The 14,851-nt window shown below is 35.5% G+C and overlaps 1 protein-coding gene across 5 annotated transcripts in view; it reads left to right on the plus strand.

Annotated features, from left to right (window-relative positions):
* LOC130217711 (ankyrin repeat and SAM domain-containing protein 1A) overlaps positions 1 to 14,851 on the plus strand; it is a 128,281-nt gene that overhangs the window by 25,857 nt on the left and 87,573 nt on the right. For all 5 annotated transcript variants that reach the window (XM_056449889.1, XM_056449888.1, XM_056449890.1 and 2 more), the window contains exons 2-3: positions 6,866 to 6,946; positions 8,567 to 8,723. In XM_056449889.1, the coding sequence (XP_056305864.1) occupies positions 6,866 to 6,946; positions 8,567 to 8,723 (238 nt within the window). The remainder of the gene's footprint in view (positions 1 to 6,865; positions 6,947 to 8,566; positions 8,724 to 14,851) is intronic.

Here is a 14,851-nt window from a genome sequence, read left to right on the forward strand (position 1 = left end):
ACATCAAACTTAAGTAAAAGTACTGTTACTTACCTAAAAATGTTATGCAAGTAGAGTTAAAGTGTCTGTTGTGAATATTACTCAGAGTATGAGTAAAGAGTAGACCTTTCTAAAGTACTCAAGAGTAGTGAGTATTACGCTGTGTAAAGCTGATGCTTTTACATCTAATCTGTGCATGTGTGTAAACGTAACATTCTGTAGTGCATTTAGTTATTGCCCAGCAGGCACACAACATCATAAGACCGTAATAATAGGTTAGCTTTAGGTCGTGATGTCAAGCGACCAAAATTCAATATGTAGTCAGCGTGTAAGAACAACGTTATTTTGATGTCCAATAACAACATCAAGTGCCGTTGATATTTGGGTGATTTTTAGCTTGTGTTGGAAAGTTTCCAAAATCCAACGTCAGAATAAGATCTTAAACTAGCGTCATATTGACCTCAAATTCTGACATTTATTTGTCAGGTATGACAACCAAAATCCAATGTCTGATAGACGTCATCGTGTTAACATCCACACAACGTCAGGCAATGTCATTAGACGGTGATTTTAGGTTGGACGTTGGGTTCTGACGTCAACTCGATTTTCATTTCCAAACAAAATGCAACGTCCCTACGACGCTGGGGTCTAACGTCAATCTGACGTCATGTTGACGTCTTGTGCCTGCTGGGTGTGTAAGGTCAGTTCGGTCATCATACAGTAAACATCCATCATCTTCTCATCAGTGACCTGCATCTACACAGTCTCTGGGTCAATGTGTGTGAAGATTTTGGAGATCTTCTTGGACACTTTTAATGCTTCCAAACAGTTTGCTGTGATTATAAATCACCCATGTGTTGAGGTAGATCAGTATGATGTGATTTACCTTCTATGTGAGATTTAGTAATCACAGGACTGATTCTTCTAATCCCCATAGACAAGATAACATAAAGCAGTGATGCAGGTTGAAGGACAGTAGTGGAGTAAAAGTACCGATACTGCACTAAACATGTGCTCAAGGGAGAGTAAGAGAGCTCATTTTTAAACTACTGAGTAAAGTACAACTCCTGAGAAAAACTACTCAATTACAGTAATCTGAGTATTTATAATTAGCTACTTTCCACCACTGATTATTTATTATATTTAATGATCTGATGTGAGAAATATTCCACCATCTCTTCTTTCTTCAGCCCTTCAACATTTCCAACCGTTTCCAAAACTACTCCAAGAATTCAATTTAACAGCACAGCATGCTGGGTAGACATCTCTGTTCCTCCCTGGCCGTTTCTAGGGCTCGGACAGGCATTGTTAATAAGAGCGGATGCTATTTATCTGCTGTTTTCAGCTCTGAAAGCCATTATACATTGTAAATGAGCAGTTTCTTCTGTATTGTGTATGTATTTGTGGTGGTGAACTGCATTATGGGATGTTGGTCTCTGCTTCTGATGATGAATATTCAACTCTACAGTTTAATAAAGAGACTTTTACTGACATTTTAGTCATTATAAATAATATCAGAGATAATATGTAGAGAAATAAGTCTTTTCACACTTCTTTCACAGTTGAAAGTTGCTGGAGTAAAGATCAAGATCCCATAATCAATTCAAAAGCAGAATCAAACAGGAGAATAAGCCGTTTCCGCTCTGCGGTTGCCATGGCGCCTGCTCAATAGAGCACAGCGGGCCGGAGATGCCCGTATGGTGGACATGATGTCAGATTTAATTGAAGGATATTTCTTTATCTTCATATTATGAGGTCCTGAACCTGCATAATCAGATGAAACCCTGAACACTGAAAGGTTTGAGTTTAATGTGTGATGTTTAATATATGCTTGATAAGAATTAAATAAGTAAATAAGTTTATAAGAATGTTATTTCAATCGATTTAACATTTATTTTATTTTTTAGATTGCATCTCTGGTGACATCAATTACAGTTTAATATATATATTAGTTTATATTCATTTATATTTCAATTGCAAAGGAATTGTTGACCAACACATCAAGTACATTTTATTTTATTCTATTGCATCTCTGGTGATAACATTTTGTTAACGAACACATTAATTACAATTTAATTTATATTAATTTATATACATTTTTATTTTATTTGCAATTGAGTTGTTAGCTAACACATCAACTATACAGTCATGCATTTATTTTATTTTATTAATTAGTAACTTAACTTATGTCTTATCTTATCTTACCTTATCTTAACTCATCTCTTAACTTGACTTGACTTATCTTATCTTAACTTATGTCTTATCTCTTACCTTATCTTAACTCATCTCTTAACTTGACTTGACTTATCTTATCTTAACTTACGTCTTATCTCTTACCTTATCTTAACTCATCTCTTAACTTGACTTGACTTATCTTATCTTAACTTATGTCTTATCTTATCTTACCTTATCTTAACTCATCTCTTAACTTGACTTGACTTATCTTATCTTAACTTATGTCTTATCTCTTACCTTATCTTAACTCATCTCTTAACTTGACTTGACTTATCTTATCTTAACTTACGTCTTATCTCTTACCTTATCTTAACTCATCTCTTAACTTGACTTGACTTATCTTATCTTAACTTATGTCTTATCTCTTATCTTATCTTAACTTAACTTAACTTAGTTTATATATTGTGTCACTGGTGATTGTTTTGTTAACTAACACATTAATTACAGATTAATTTCTATTCACTTTTATATAATATTATTTGTGATGGAATTGTTAACCAACACATCAAGTACATATTATTTTATTTTATTTTCATTCATTCATTTTCCTCCGGCTTAGTCCCTTTATTTATCAGGGGTCACCACAGCAGAATGAACCGCCAACTTATCCGGCTTATATTTTACGCATTGGATGCCCTTCCAGCTGCAACCCATCACTGGAAAACACCCATACACACTCATTCACTCACACACACACACACACACCCACACACACACACACACACACACACACACACACACACACACACACACACACACACACACACACACACACACACTACAGCCAGTTTAGTTGATCAATTCCCCTATAGCGCATGTGTTTGGACTGTGGGGGAAACTGGAGCACCCGGAGGAAACCCACACCAACACGGAGAGAACATGCAAACTCCACACAGAAACACCAACTGACCCAGCCGAGACTCAAACCAGAGACCTTCTTGCTGTGAGGCGATCGTGTTGCTCACTGCGCCACCGTGATGCCCTATATTCCCCTTCTAAGATATTAATATTCTCCCATTTAGGGTAACAGTAGTAAATTGGTTTGGGTAAATATATTTGACTTGTCATTCTCCAGCTAAGGCTGTGGAAACTCAGATTAAAAGAATAGGAAACATTAGTTAGTTAAAAACCCTCTTTGTGGCAAGTTTTGGTTGGCAGTTCATCTCAGGGGTTTGCCCACTTCTGCAATAACAATGCAACACTTTAACTGCTCAGTTTTAAAGGAGACGAACACTTCCTCTAACATGAGCCATGTGTTAATAAACTACAAACAAGCCACAGCCATATCACCCTGCAGCCCAGGAGCGGTCCCTCACTGAAGCTGAGCAGGGCTGAGACTGGTCAGTACCTGGATGGGAGACCACATGGGAAAAAACTAGGCTGCTGTTGGCAGTGGTGTTCATGAGGCCAGCAGGGGGCGCTCAACCTGCGGTCTGTGTGAGTTCTAATGCCCCACTATTGTGAAGGGGACACTATACTGTCAGTGAGCGCAGTCTTTCTGGTGAGACATTAAACTAAGCTCCTGACTCTGTGCCTATTAATAATCCCATGGCACTTCTGGTAAAGAGTAGGGGTGTAGCCCCAGTCTCCTGGCCAAATTCCCTCCATCAGCCCTTACCCATCATGGCCTCCCAATCAGCCCCATCCACCTAATCGGCTCTATCACGGTCTCTCCACTCCACCTGTAGCTGGTGTGTGGTGAAGCACTGGCGCCGTTGTCCTGTGGCTGCATCCAAGTGGAGCTGCACACTGGTGGTGGTGTGGAGAGACCCCCCTCATGATTGTGAAGGGCTTTGGGTGTATGGCTATACACAATAAATGCACTATATAAATACACATGACATTTACAAAAATGATATAATATGTGCATAGATTATTTAATTATTTATTTAAATATTAAGAATTTTAGATGCTGATGTTATACAGACTCATTTGTGTGTCTGTCTTGATGGTGAGCATGTGCTCCTGCTTTTCTTTTTCAGCTGCTGTCTCCTTTCCTCATCACTGCTCCTCATGTGTGTTTTCCTCTGTGTTTGTGTGTGTTTGTGTGTGTGTGTGTGTGTGTCAGTTTAGTAAATATTCTAGCATTCAGAGTGAGTTGTGAATGTTCCTGCTGGAATTAGATTTGAGTGGATGTGGCTGACGACAAGTAATTGAGTTGAAAATAACTCCCTGTGGGAATGAGTCTTCAATCTCGTACAGGAAAATCTTAAAGGATAACTTCACTATTATATGGAGGAATACAGCTGATAAATGATGTTTCTCAGATTGAGGAATTTCTCTCAGTATTTCCTCTAATATTTGTTCTTCTGGAGAAAGTCTTATTTGTTTTATTTCAGCTAGAATAAAAGCAGTTTTTAATAGTTTTAAAGCCATTTTAAGCTCAATATTATTAGCCCCCTTCAGCAATATTAGTGTTGGATTCCTTCTATCGTTCGATTGTTCGTTTGTTCTATCTATCGACTGTATCTACTGTATATATCTATAATTCGTTAGTTCATTCTATCATTCATTCTGTCGTTCTATCTATCACTTCTTCAGTCTATTATCCACTCATTCATTTGTTTCACATCTATCGTTAGTTCTATCCATCAATCGTTCTATCCCATCATTCTGTTCATCATTTGTTCGTTTTATCTATCCTTCATTCGTTTATTCTCTTTATCGTTTGTCCGTTCATTCATTCATTCATTTTATCGTTCATCATTTGATCTGTCCATCTCTCTTTCTGTCTATCTCTCTCTATCTCAGATTTATATCTCTCTATCTATCAAACTTGCAATGTTTAAGTGAAAATAGCATCATGTTTTAACCCTCAAAGCTTTCAGAGTCTGATCAGTAACATTTCTTTAATTAGTAAGTGTGCAGAAGGGATTTAATGAATTAAACAGTTCAAGTAAATAAATATTGAAAAAACAAGACTAGATAAAAGCATCGCGTCTTAAAATGACTGTGTTGATTTCAGACTTATCCACATTAGTGTAGCTCAGGAGAGTTTTCAAACAGAATATGTTCATGTCGAGATTAAAAAGATGATTTATTTTTAATGCTGCAATATTTACTAGTCTAACTTATCAAACAGCGTCTGTGTAGCCCCATGTGTTCTTACACAGGTCAGTATTAGCTAAAAACATCATGTTCAGTGGGTGTGTTACTTAAATTCTTTCTTTTTTTCTCACAGAGAAAGTATTTTGACAGCTGTAGCTTAAGTTTCAATATATCCAGCATTTTTTGTATGTATTCTTCATGTCAAAACAGACCATGAGCCAAGTCTGCCCACCCTGCACTCCAGTAAAACAGTTAACAGTGCTGATTTGATCAGATAGGCCTGACACTTTGAACATGTGCTTTTCTGTGATTTATATAGTGCGATATGAAATCTTTTTCACCAGCTGGCTTGAAAAGCTCGTCAAGAGTTCATTATATCTGCAGGGATTTTTTTGAGTAACGCTTTATTTTAGATGGTCTATTTGAGTATTAGTAGACTGTCTGCTTAACATCTGCTTATACTGCTCCTTCAACAGACATTTCACTGACTAGAAGAGACTGTGCAAGTACATGTCAACTTGTCACAGTACTTGTCAACATGTCACTAACCCCAACAGTCTACTTATAATCTGATGAGAATTAGTTGGCATGTAGATGCAGTGTAACTTAAACTCAACAAACAGATCATCAAAATAAAGTGTGAGCGATTTTTGTAGTACAGTGAATCTGTATAAAATATAATAAGCAGATTTAAACAATGATACAACATAGAAAAAAGAGCTTTATATTTGATGTGGAGTCTTAATAGTCAGATATTGAAACATCAACAGTAAAAATAACACTTCACAGTCTTTAGTATGTGAGTAAAATGCAATGCATCATTGTTAAAGCTAATAAATACTGTTCTCTCTAACAGGAAAAAAGCACATGCACATTATGAACTCCATAATGGCTAAACTCTGCAGTTAATCTACAAATTTCATGAGTTTCAAACTCATCATCTATAATCTCAACTTGACATTGTGCGTCCTTCAATGTAACTATATTTATTTATTTATTTATTTATTTGACTATATATATACAGATATTCCAAAAACTCATGCAAGTTTATTCAAGCTCTGTTATCAGCAGCACAACATGTTTACATCCTTTCCTTCTGTGAGCTCAGACACTTGCTGTAGTCCTGAAGTAAAGCCGGTGACTCTAGGTTTGATTGTAGAGTTGTGTAAATAACAGCTGTTGTGTCGTAGTGTGGTCTGTAGTGTTTGCTTCAGTGCTGAAGAGAGAGCTGTGTGTCCATCCACTTATTCTTATGCACGATTTGTAATATTGCATGACAAAATGCAGAAGGAAAATGCTAAGATGTGCAAACGTTTTGAAAATGCGCATCATAAACATACAGTATACACACAACAGTGTATAAACTATTTATCCAATAAAAAATGCACACAAGCTCTGCTGTAGTGAGTAAAGTCTGAGCTTCATCAGTGTGTGTGCTCCAGTGCTGTAGTTTCTGTTGATTTATTCGAGAATATATTATGCGATATTCCAGTTTTGCTCAATAATTTAATTAGCATCTTTAGATTTACACACAGCTATAGTGCTCTAAGTATATGCATTGTGCATCTTGTAATCCACACACACTGTGCTGTTTGTTTTGCAGTATCTGGAGGGGCCCGAATGTGAACTGCGTGGACAGCACTGGATACACTCCTCTACACCACGCGGCTCTAAACGGACACAGGTGAGACTCAAAGACAGCTGATTCCCTTTTACCTGTCTCCACCTGCTCACCTGATGTGTTTTTCCTGATTGGTTAGTTCTCTGATTGCTGATCCATTTACACTTGACCACATTCAGTTCAGTTCATCTGTATTTCTCTAGTGCCTCTACACTGTAGGTTGTGTGTCAGCAGCTGAACACTGAAGTTCTAGTAAACTGAAGCGGTTTCAGTCCAGTGTTCAGTTCAGTTCAGAGTGGTTTAATCTTCACTGCTGAAAGTCCAAACACTGAAGAGCAAATCCATCCATGTGCAGCTCCACAAGGCCCAAACCAAACAAGCCAGTGGAGGAACAAACTTCACCGATTGACCAAAGTGAAGGAGAGAAATCTGGAGAGAGACCAGGCTCAGTTGGACACCACCATTTCTCCTCTGGCTAAACTACCTGTGCAGGGCTGCAGTCTTGGTACCGGAGGCTGGAGAGCGCTGGACGTCCATCATGGAGAAGCTGCTGGTGTGAGTAGGTCACCGGCGAGTGTCCAGGCTGACCCACAGGATCAATGCAGAGACTCGTCTGTCACTGGGGGCTTTCAGAAATCTCATGCTCCCCACTCCTCCATGACCACCACAGCATCTGCTCAGGATACGGCCTGGTCCAGGATTATGGAGACCTCTAGAAGTCCTCTATGGTTGGCATCATCTCTTCAAAGATTTTGAATCACGTCAATGGTGCTGCACATCTCTAGAGGAATAGAAGTTATATAAACAAACATGTAAAGCACAGGAGTGTTTCTAACAGAATGTCTGCTGCATTAAGACAGGAGGAGTGTGTCCTACGGGTGGTTTGTCAAGCCCACTCACCTGCATGGAGCACACACACTCATCATACTGTTATGTGCTGTAATCTTTAATCTAGATTTGAACTGAGAGAGTGTGTCTGAGCCTCAGACATCATCAAGAAGGCTATTCCAGTGTTTAGGAGCCATAAATGAGAATCCTTTAGTGGACTTTGCTATTCTGGGTACTACCAGATGCCCTGAGTTTGAAGATCTTTGAGATTCTAGTCTTCAAATCCAGCGCTATATGCAAGTTCATCGAGGTTACGTCGACTAAAAAGCATCACCATATTCATCACCATAAAAATACACCATATTTTATTTAATAAATATTGTTATTTACAGAAACGTAAGCTGTATATCTTATTTGGCTTTAAGATTATTGTATATGCACCCTGTAAAACATTATTATAAGCACAATGCTTTGTGATTACTTTATAGGGGAAATGAAACATCTATTTTTGTTGTGCAGACAACTGTACAGGGTGTAAAGTCAATTTAAAACATCAACTAGGGTAATTAGGGTAAAGTTAGGGTAATTAGGCAAGTCATTGTATAACAGTGGTTTATTCTGGAGACAATCCAACTCTAATATTGCTGAAGGGGGCTAATAATATTGAGCTTAAAATGGCTTTAAAACTATTAAAAACTGCTTTTATTCTAGCTGAAATAAAACAAATAAGACTTTCTCCAGAAGAACAAATATTAGAGGAAATACTGAGAAATTCCTCAATCTGAGAAACATCATCTGGGGAATATCTGAAGAAGAATTAATAATAATAATTGTGTCTTCATCTGTGTGTGTCAGTGAGGTTGTGGAGCTGCTTCTGCGTAATGAAGCTCTGACGAACATCGCTGATAATAAAGGCTGCTTCCCTCTGCATCTGGCGGCCTGGAAAGGAGACCAGCGCATCGTCAAAATGCTCATCCATCAGGGGCCATCGCACCCTAAACTCAACGAACAGGTCTGACACTCACACACACACACACAGTCCTGAACCCACACCTGTGTGTGTGTGTGTGTGTATCTGTAGAAACATTTGTGTACTACTAGCCCTGCATAAACCGACAGAATTAATCTACAGTGTGCTTCAGACTTAACATTAACCCTTGTGTGCTGTTGGGTCGTTTTCATCCACTCTGGGCTGATTTTGAGTCTTAATTTGACCTCAGCTTTCTCTGTGTTTCAGCAGATGTGATGATTTTAGCTGACAACTCTTATTTTTATGCATATTTTGGGAAAATGCTTTGAAAGTTTGTATGAACTCAGCAACACACTCAGACTGACTCCCCTTTGGTGATGTTTGGGGCTGTTTTTACCCCATTGACTTCCATTATAAACACATTTATTGCTTGCCAAGCCATGACAGCAGATAATCATGCATTCTGGAGTGTTGCTGTTGATTAAAAATGCTTGAATGCACGCGAATAGAAAAACAACTCACAAATTGAGCAATGGTTTGACAGCAGTAATGAACTGTTTGTTCATCACTGACCACTTGTGAAGCCTTCACTGCTGTAATGTTGTGGTTTTACTGTTAAAACATGCAATCTGCAGCTATTTTAATATGTTAATATGTCCTGTCTGCAGTGTTTTGAGTCTGAGAGTCAGAATACAGCTGCTGTCCATCTCTACTGTAGATACTGCGGTTACTGACCCTCTCTGAGATCAGCAGTGGAGCTCTGCAGGACGTTGACTAGTGAGGGAGCGTGTGTGCGTGTGTGCGTGCGTGTGTGTAAAGTCTGTAGTTTCAATGTTGTTTCTTTTGACTCATCTCCAGAATAGCAGCAGTTTATCAGTCGAACAGTTGCTTCCTCTTCTTCACACTGCTCTCATTTACACTCTAAAGCTACACATGAGTTCAGTGACTGTCAGATTTCATAGCTGCCGTTTTTAACCCATAACATGTCTTAGAGTGTTTCAGATGGTCTGCGCTGGGTTAATGTTGAGCAGAGAGTGTGTTTAGTGAATCAGTACAGCAGTGTGTGTGTGTGTGTGTGTGTGTGTTGCAGATTAACCACATTCACAGACGTAATCAATAACTGCTGATGAATAACTGGGTTTTAATGTAAATTTGGATGGAAATGCAAAGTGTTTTTCTGGTGTGGGGATTTAGCATGCTTCATTCAGCATGAATAGAAACTACAGACTGAATTACAGTAGGCAGAACAGTTGAATTGAGAAACGCTGCATGCTGTTGTATTTTTCAATTGTGTTTGCAATGTTTGGTTACAGATTTCTGTTTTGTTATTATAGTGTACTTACATTAAGTTAAAATAAAGTTAAGTTAAAATAAAATTCACTTTAAATAAATAAATAATGTAATTAAAATTTAGAAGAAATGTTTTCAGACCTTTATAGAATCAAATCTAATAGTCCTTTAATAGTCATTCTATGTAGTCATTCTATGTAGTCATTCTATGTAGTCGTTCTATGATAGTCGTTCTATATAGAGTCGTTCTATATAGTCATTCTATAATAGTCATACTATGTAGAGTCGTTCTATATGGAATCGTTCTATATAGAGTCTTTCTATAGTAGTCGTTCTATATAGAGTCGTTCTATATAGTAATTCTATAATAGTCATACTATGTAGAGTCGTTCTGTATAGAATCGTTCTATTTACAGTAATTCTATAATAGTCATTCTTTAATAGACGTTCTATATAAAGTTGTTCTATAGTCGTTCTTTAATAGTTCTATATGGAGTCGTTCTTTGATAGTCGTTCTATATAATGTTGTTCTATATAGTCCTTCTTTAATAATTTTATATAGAGTCGTTTTATGATAGTCGTTCTATAAAAGTTGTTCTATATAGAGTCGTTCTATGATAGTCGTTCGTTAATAGTCGTTCTATATAAAGTTGTTCTATATAGTCCTTTTTTAATAGTTTTATATAGAGTCGTTTTATGATAGTCGTTCTATAATAGTTGTTCTATTATGGTCATACTATGTAGAGTCGTTATATATTAGTTGTTCTATATAGAGTCGTTCTTTAATCGTCATTCTATATAAAGTCATACTATGACAGTTGTTCTATAATGGTCATTCTATAATAGTTGATCTGTATAGTCGTTCTATAATTGTCTTTTTACGTAGAGTCGTTTTATATAGAGTTGTTCTTTAATAGTTGTTCTGTAATTGTCGTTCTATAATATTTGTTCTCTGATAGTCATACTATAGAGTCGTTCTCTATAGAGTCATTATATATTGAGCCGTTCTATTATAGTCATTCTAAATTGAGTCGTTTTATATAGTTGTCCTATATAGTCATTCTCTAACAGTCTTTCTATATTGAGTCGTTCTATAATAGAGTATAGATTTGTCATTTAATATTTTACGTTTACAAACTGTAACTTTCTTACTAATACATTTTAAATATATATATATATAATGTTATATTAAAATATGATCTTAAATGTTATAATAAAACATGTTACATTCTGCTATATTAGATAGTGCTCGTTATATTTCATATTTTATATTAATATTTTATATTATTGACAGTAGGAATATGGAAAAATGACATATATAGATGTACTTAACATCAATACAAATACATTTTAATTGAGTTACAAAGTCATTCTAGGTGTTTAGAAACATGTAATGAACTGTTAACGAACAGTCATAACCACCGTCTTTCTTTTTTCACACTAATAAGCTAACATTATACTAGGATATGACTGCAAACATGAGGATAATAGGATGTTTCACACACACTGAGTTATAATCATTAATAATACATGTAAACAGTAGCTCTGTAACCTTTAAGAAACACATCTATAGCCCTGCATAAATGCGGTTTGGTGATTTGCTTTGTTAATGGTGTTTACAGCATTCTTTGTTTTCACTGACCGTCCTTTTCTAAAGCTGTTGTTTATTTATTTATTTATTTATATGTGAGTAAATGCATCTGAATATTCATGTGCACCTGTACCGGGCTCATTATTATCACTCAGGGTTGCTTTGTATTGTCTGAGATTTCCCCAGAGGAAAGCCGACAGCGTTTGTCTCTCGTTTTGCATAATTTGAAGAGACTTTCATGCATTTATTCTCCTGCTGTGACGCATTGAGGGTTATTCAGACACATCATCATGCTTTTCATTTAACAGCTTCTCCTACTGATTTCTCTTAGCATCAAATGTCTGAAAAGGAAATGAAACAGCAGCCAAAAATCATTCACTGTTGCTTTTTTGTTGATTCATTATTATGTACTGAAGAGATCATGATGTGGATTTGGGTTTCCTTGAGGATCATTAACAATGACGATCATTTAACGAACAGAAAACCGCGCAGATATTTGTAATAATGATTATTTAATTATTAAATAATTAAATAATAATTTTTCAGTCCATTAAAGGCTTGTCATTAGAAGGATGCTGTTTCTGATTGACTCTTGTATTATTCTATAGCTAAAGTATTAATGATTAATGAGTGATTTTGTGAGTATAGTCATTAAAAATGTCAAACAAAAATATATAAAACATTAAAACAAAACATTTAACTTTCATTTAAGGCTGACAATACAAATCCAATTAGATCCGCTTGTTTGGTAAACAAAGTAAGTCTCTCATATAATAATAAACACTTGCAGATTAGTCAGTAATATTACTGATGTTAATGTAAAAGCTGAATAAATGTATTTACAGCACGTGTGTCTGCTTTACATGTGGACTGCATATCATGCATTATTTCAAGCTCTTAATATAAAGCATGATGCATGTTTAGGACTAATTGGATTATGCTCTTTCCCTGCAGCGGCTCATTCAGATCACATTCTGTTATAGTACATTAGTCATACAGTGCATGACTGTGTATGTGACGTAAAATCAGACTGAATTAGAGTCATTCTATATAGTCGTTCTGTATAGAGTCGTTCTATATAGAATTGTTCTATAATAATCATTCTAAAATAGTCATTCTATATGGAGTCGTTCTATAAAGTCATTCTATATGGAGTTGTTTAATGAAGTAATTCTATGTAGAGTCGTTCTATAATAGTCATTCTATATAGAGTCGTTCTATATAGAATTGTTCTATAATAATCATTCTATATAGAGTCATTCTAAAATAGTCATTCTATATGGAGTCGTTCTATAAAGTCATTCTATATAGTCATTCTGTATAGAGTCATTCTATATAGTCTTTCTGTATAGAGTCATTCTATATAGTCTTTCTGTATAGAGTCATTCTTTATAGTCTTTCTGTATAGAGTCATTCTATATAGTCTTTCTGTATAGAGTCATTCTATATAGTCTTTCTGTATAGAGTCATTCTATATAGTCTTTCTGTATAGAGTCATTCTATATAGTCTTTCTGTATAGAGTCATTCTATATAGTCTTTCTGTATAGAGTCATTCTATATAGTCTTTCTGTATAGAGTCATTCTATATAGTCTTTCTGTATAGAGTCGTTCTATATAGTCTTTCTGTATAGAGTCGTTCTATATAGTCTTTCTGTATAGAGTCGTTCTATATAGAATTGTTCTATAATAATCATTCTATATAGAGTCATTCTATAATAGTTGTTCTATAAGAGTCATTCTATAAATCATTCTATAATTGTCATTCTATATAGTCGTTCTATAATAGTTGTTCTATAAAGAGTCATTCTAAAATAGTCGTTCTATATAGAGTCGTTCTATAAAGTCATTCTATATAGAGTCGTTCTATAAAGTCGTTCTATATCGTATAGTCGTATAGTTAGTCATAGTCATTGGTATTATAGAGTCGGTCTATAAAGTCATTCTATATGGAGTCGTTCTATATAGTCATGTAGTTAATCATAGTCATTGGTATTATAGAGTCGTCTATATAGTCATTCTATATGGAGTCGTTCTATATAGTCGTATAGTAATAGTCATTGGTATTATAGAGTCGTCTATATAGTCATTCTATATGGAGTCGTTCTATATAGTCGTATAGTAATAGTCATTGGTATTATAGAGTCATCTATAAAGTTATTCTATATGGAGTTGTTCTATATAGTCATGTAGTTAATCATAGTCATTGGTATTATAGAGTCGTCTATATAGTCATTCTATATGGAGTTGTTCTATATAGTCGTATAGTCATAGTCATTGGTATTATAGAGTGGGTCTATAAAGTCATTCTATATGGAGTTGTTCTATATAGTCGTATAGTCATAGTCGTTGGTATTATAGAGTGGGTCTATAAAGTCATTCTATATGGAGTTGTTCTATATAGTCGTATAGTCATAGTCGTTGGTATTATAGAGTGGGTCTATAAAGTCATTCTATATGGAGTTGTTCTATATAGTCGTATAGTCATAGTCGTTGGTATTATAGAGTGGGTCTATAAAGTCATTCTATATGGAGTCGTTCTATATAGTCGTATAGTCGTTGGTATTATAGAGTGGGTCTATAAAGTTATTCTATATGGAGTTGTTCTATATAGTCGTATAGTCATAGTCATTGGTATTATAGAGTCGTCTGTAAAGTTATTCTATATGGAGTCGTTCTATATAGTCGTATAGTCGTTGGTATTATAGAGTGGGTCTATAAAGTTATTCTATATGGAGTTGTTCTATATAGTCGTATAGTCATAGTCATTGGTATTATAGAGTCGTCTGTAAAGTTATTCTATATGGAGTCGTTCTATATAGTCGTATAGTAATAGTCATTGGCATTATAGAGTCATCTATAAAGTTATTCTATATGGAGTCGTTCTATAAAGTCATACTATATGGAGTCGTTCTATAAAGTTATTCTATATGGAGTCGTTCTATATAGTCATTCCATATGGAGTCGTTCTATATAGTCATTCCATATGGAGTCGTTCTATATAGTCATTCCATATGGAGTCGTTCTATATAGTCGTATAGTAATAGTCATTGGTATTATAGAGTCGTCTATATAGTCATTCTATATGGAGTCGTTCTATATAGTCATTCTATATGGAGTCGTTCTATATAGTCATTCCATATGGAGTCGTTCTATATAGTCATTCCATATGGAGTCGTTCTATATAGTCATTCCATATGGAGTCGTTCTATATAGTCGTATAGTAATAGTCGTTGGTATTATAGAGTCGTCTATATAGTCATTCTATATGGAGTTGTTCTATATAGTCGT

Source organism: Danio aesculapii, chromosome 23 (genome assembly GCF_903798145.1).
Source record: "Danio aesculapii chromosome 23, fDanAes4.1, whole genome shotgun sequence".
Lineage (NCBI taxonomy): Eukaryota > Metazoa > Chordata > Actinopteri > Cypriniformes > Danionidae > Danio > Danio aesculapii.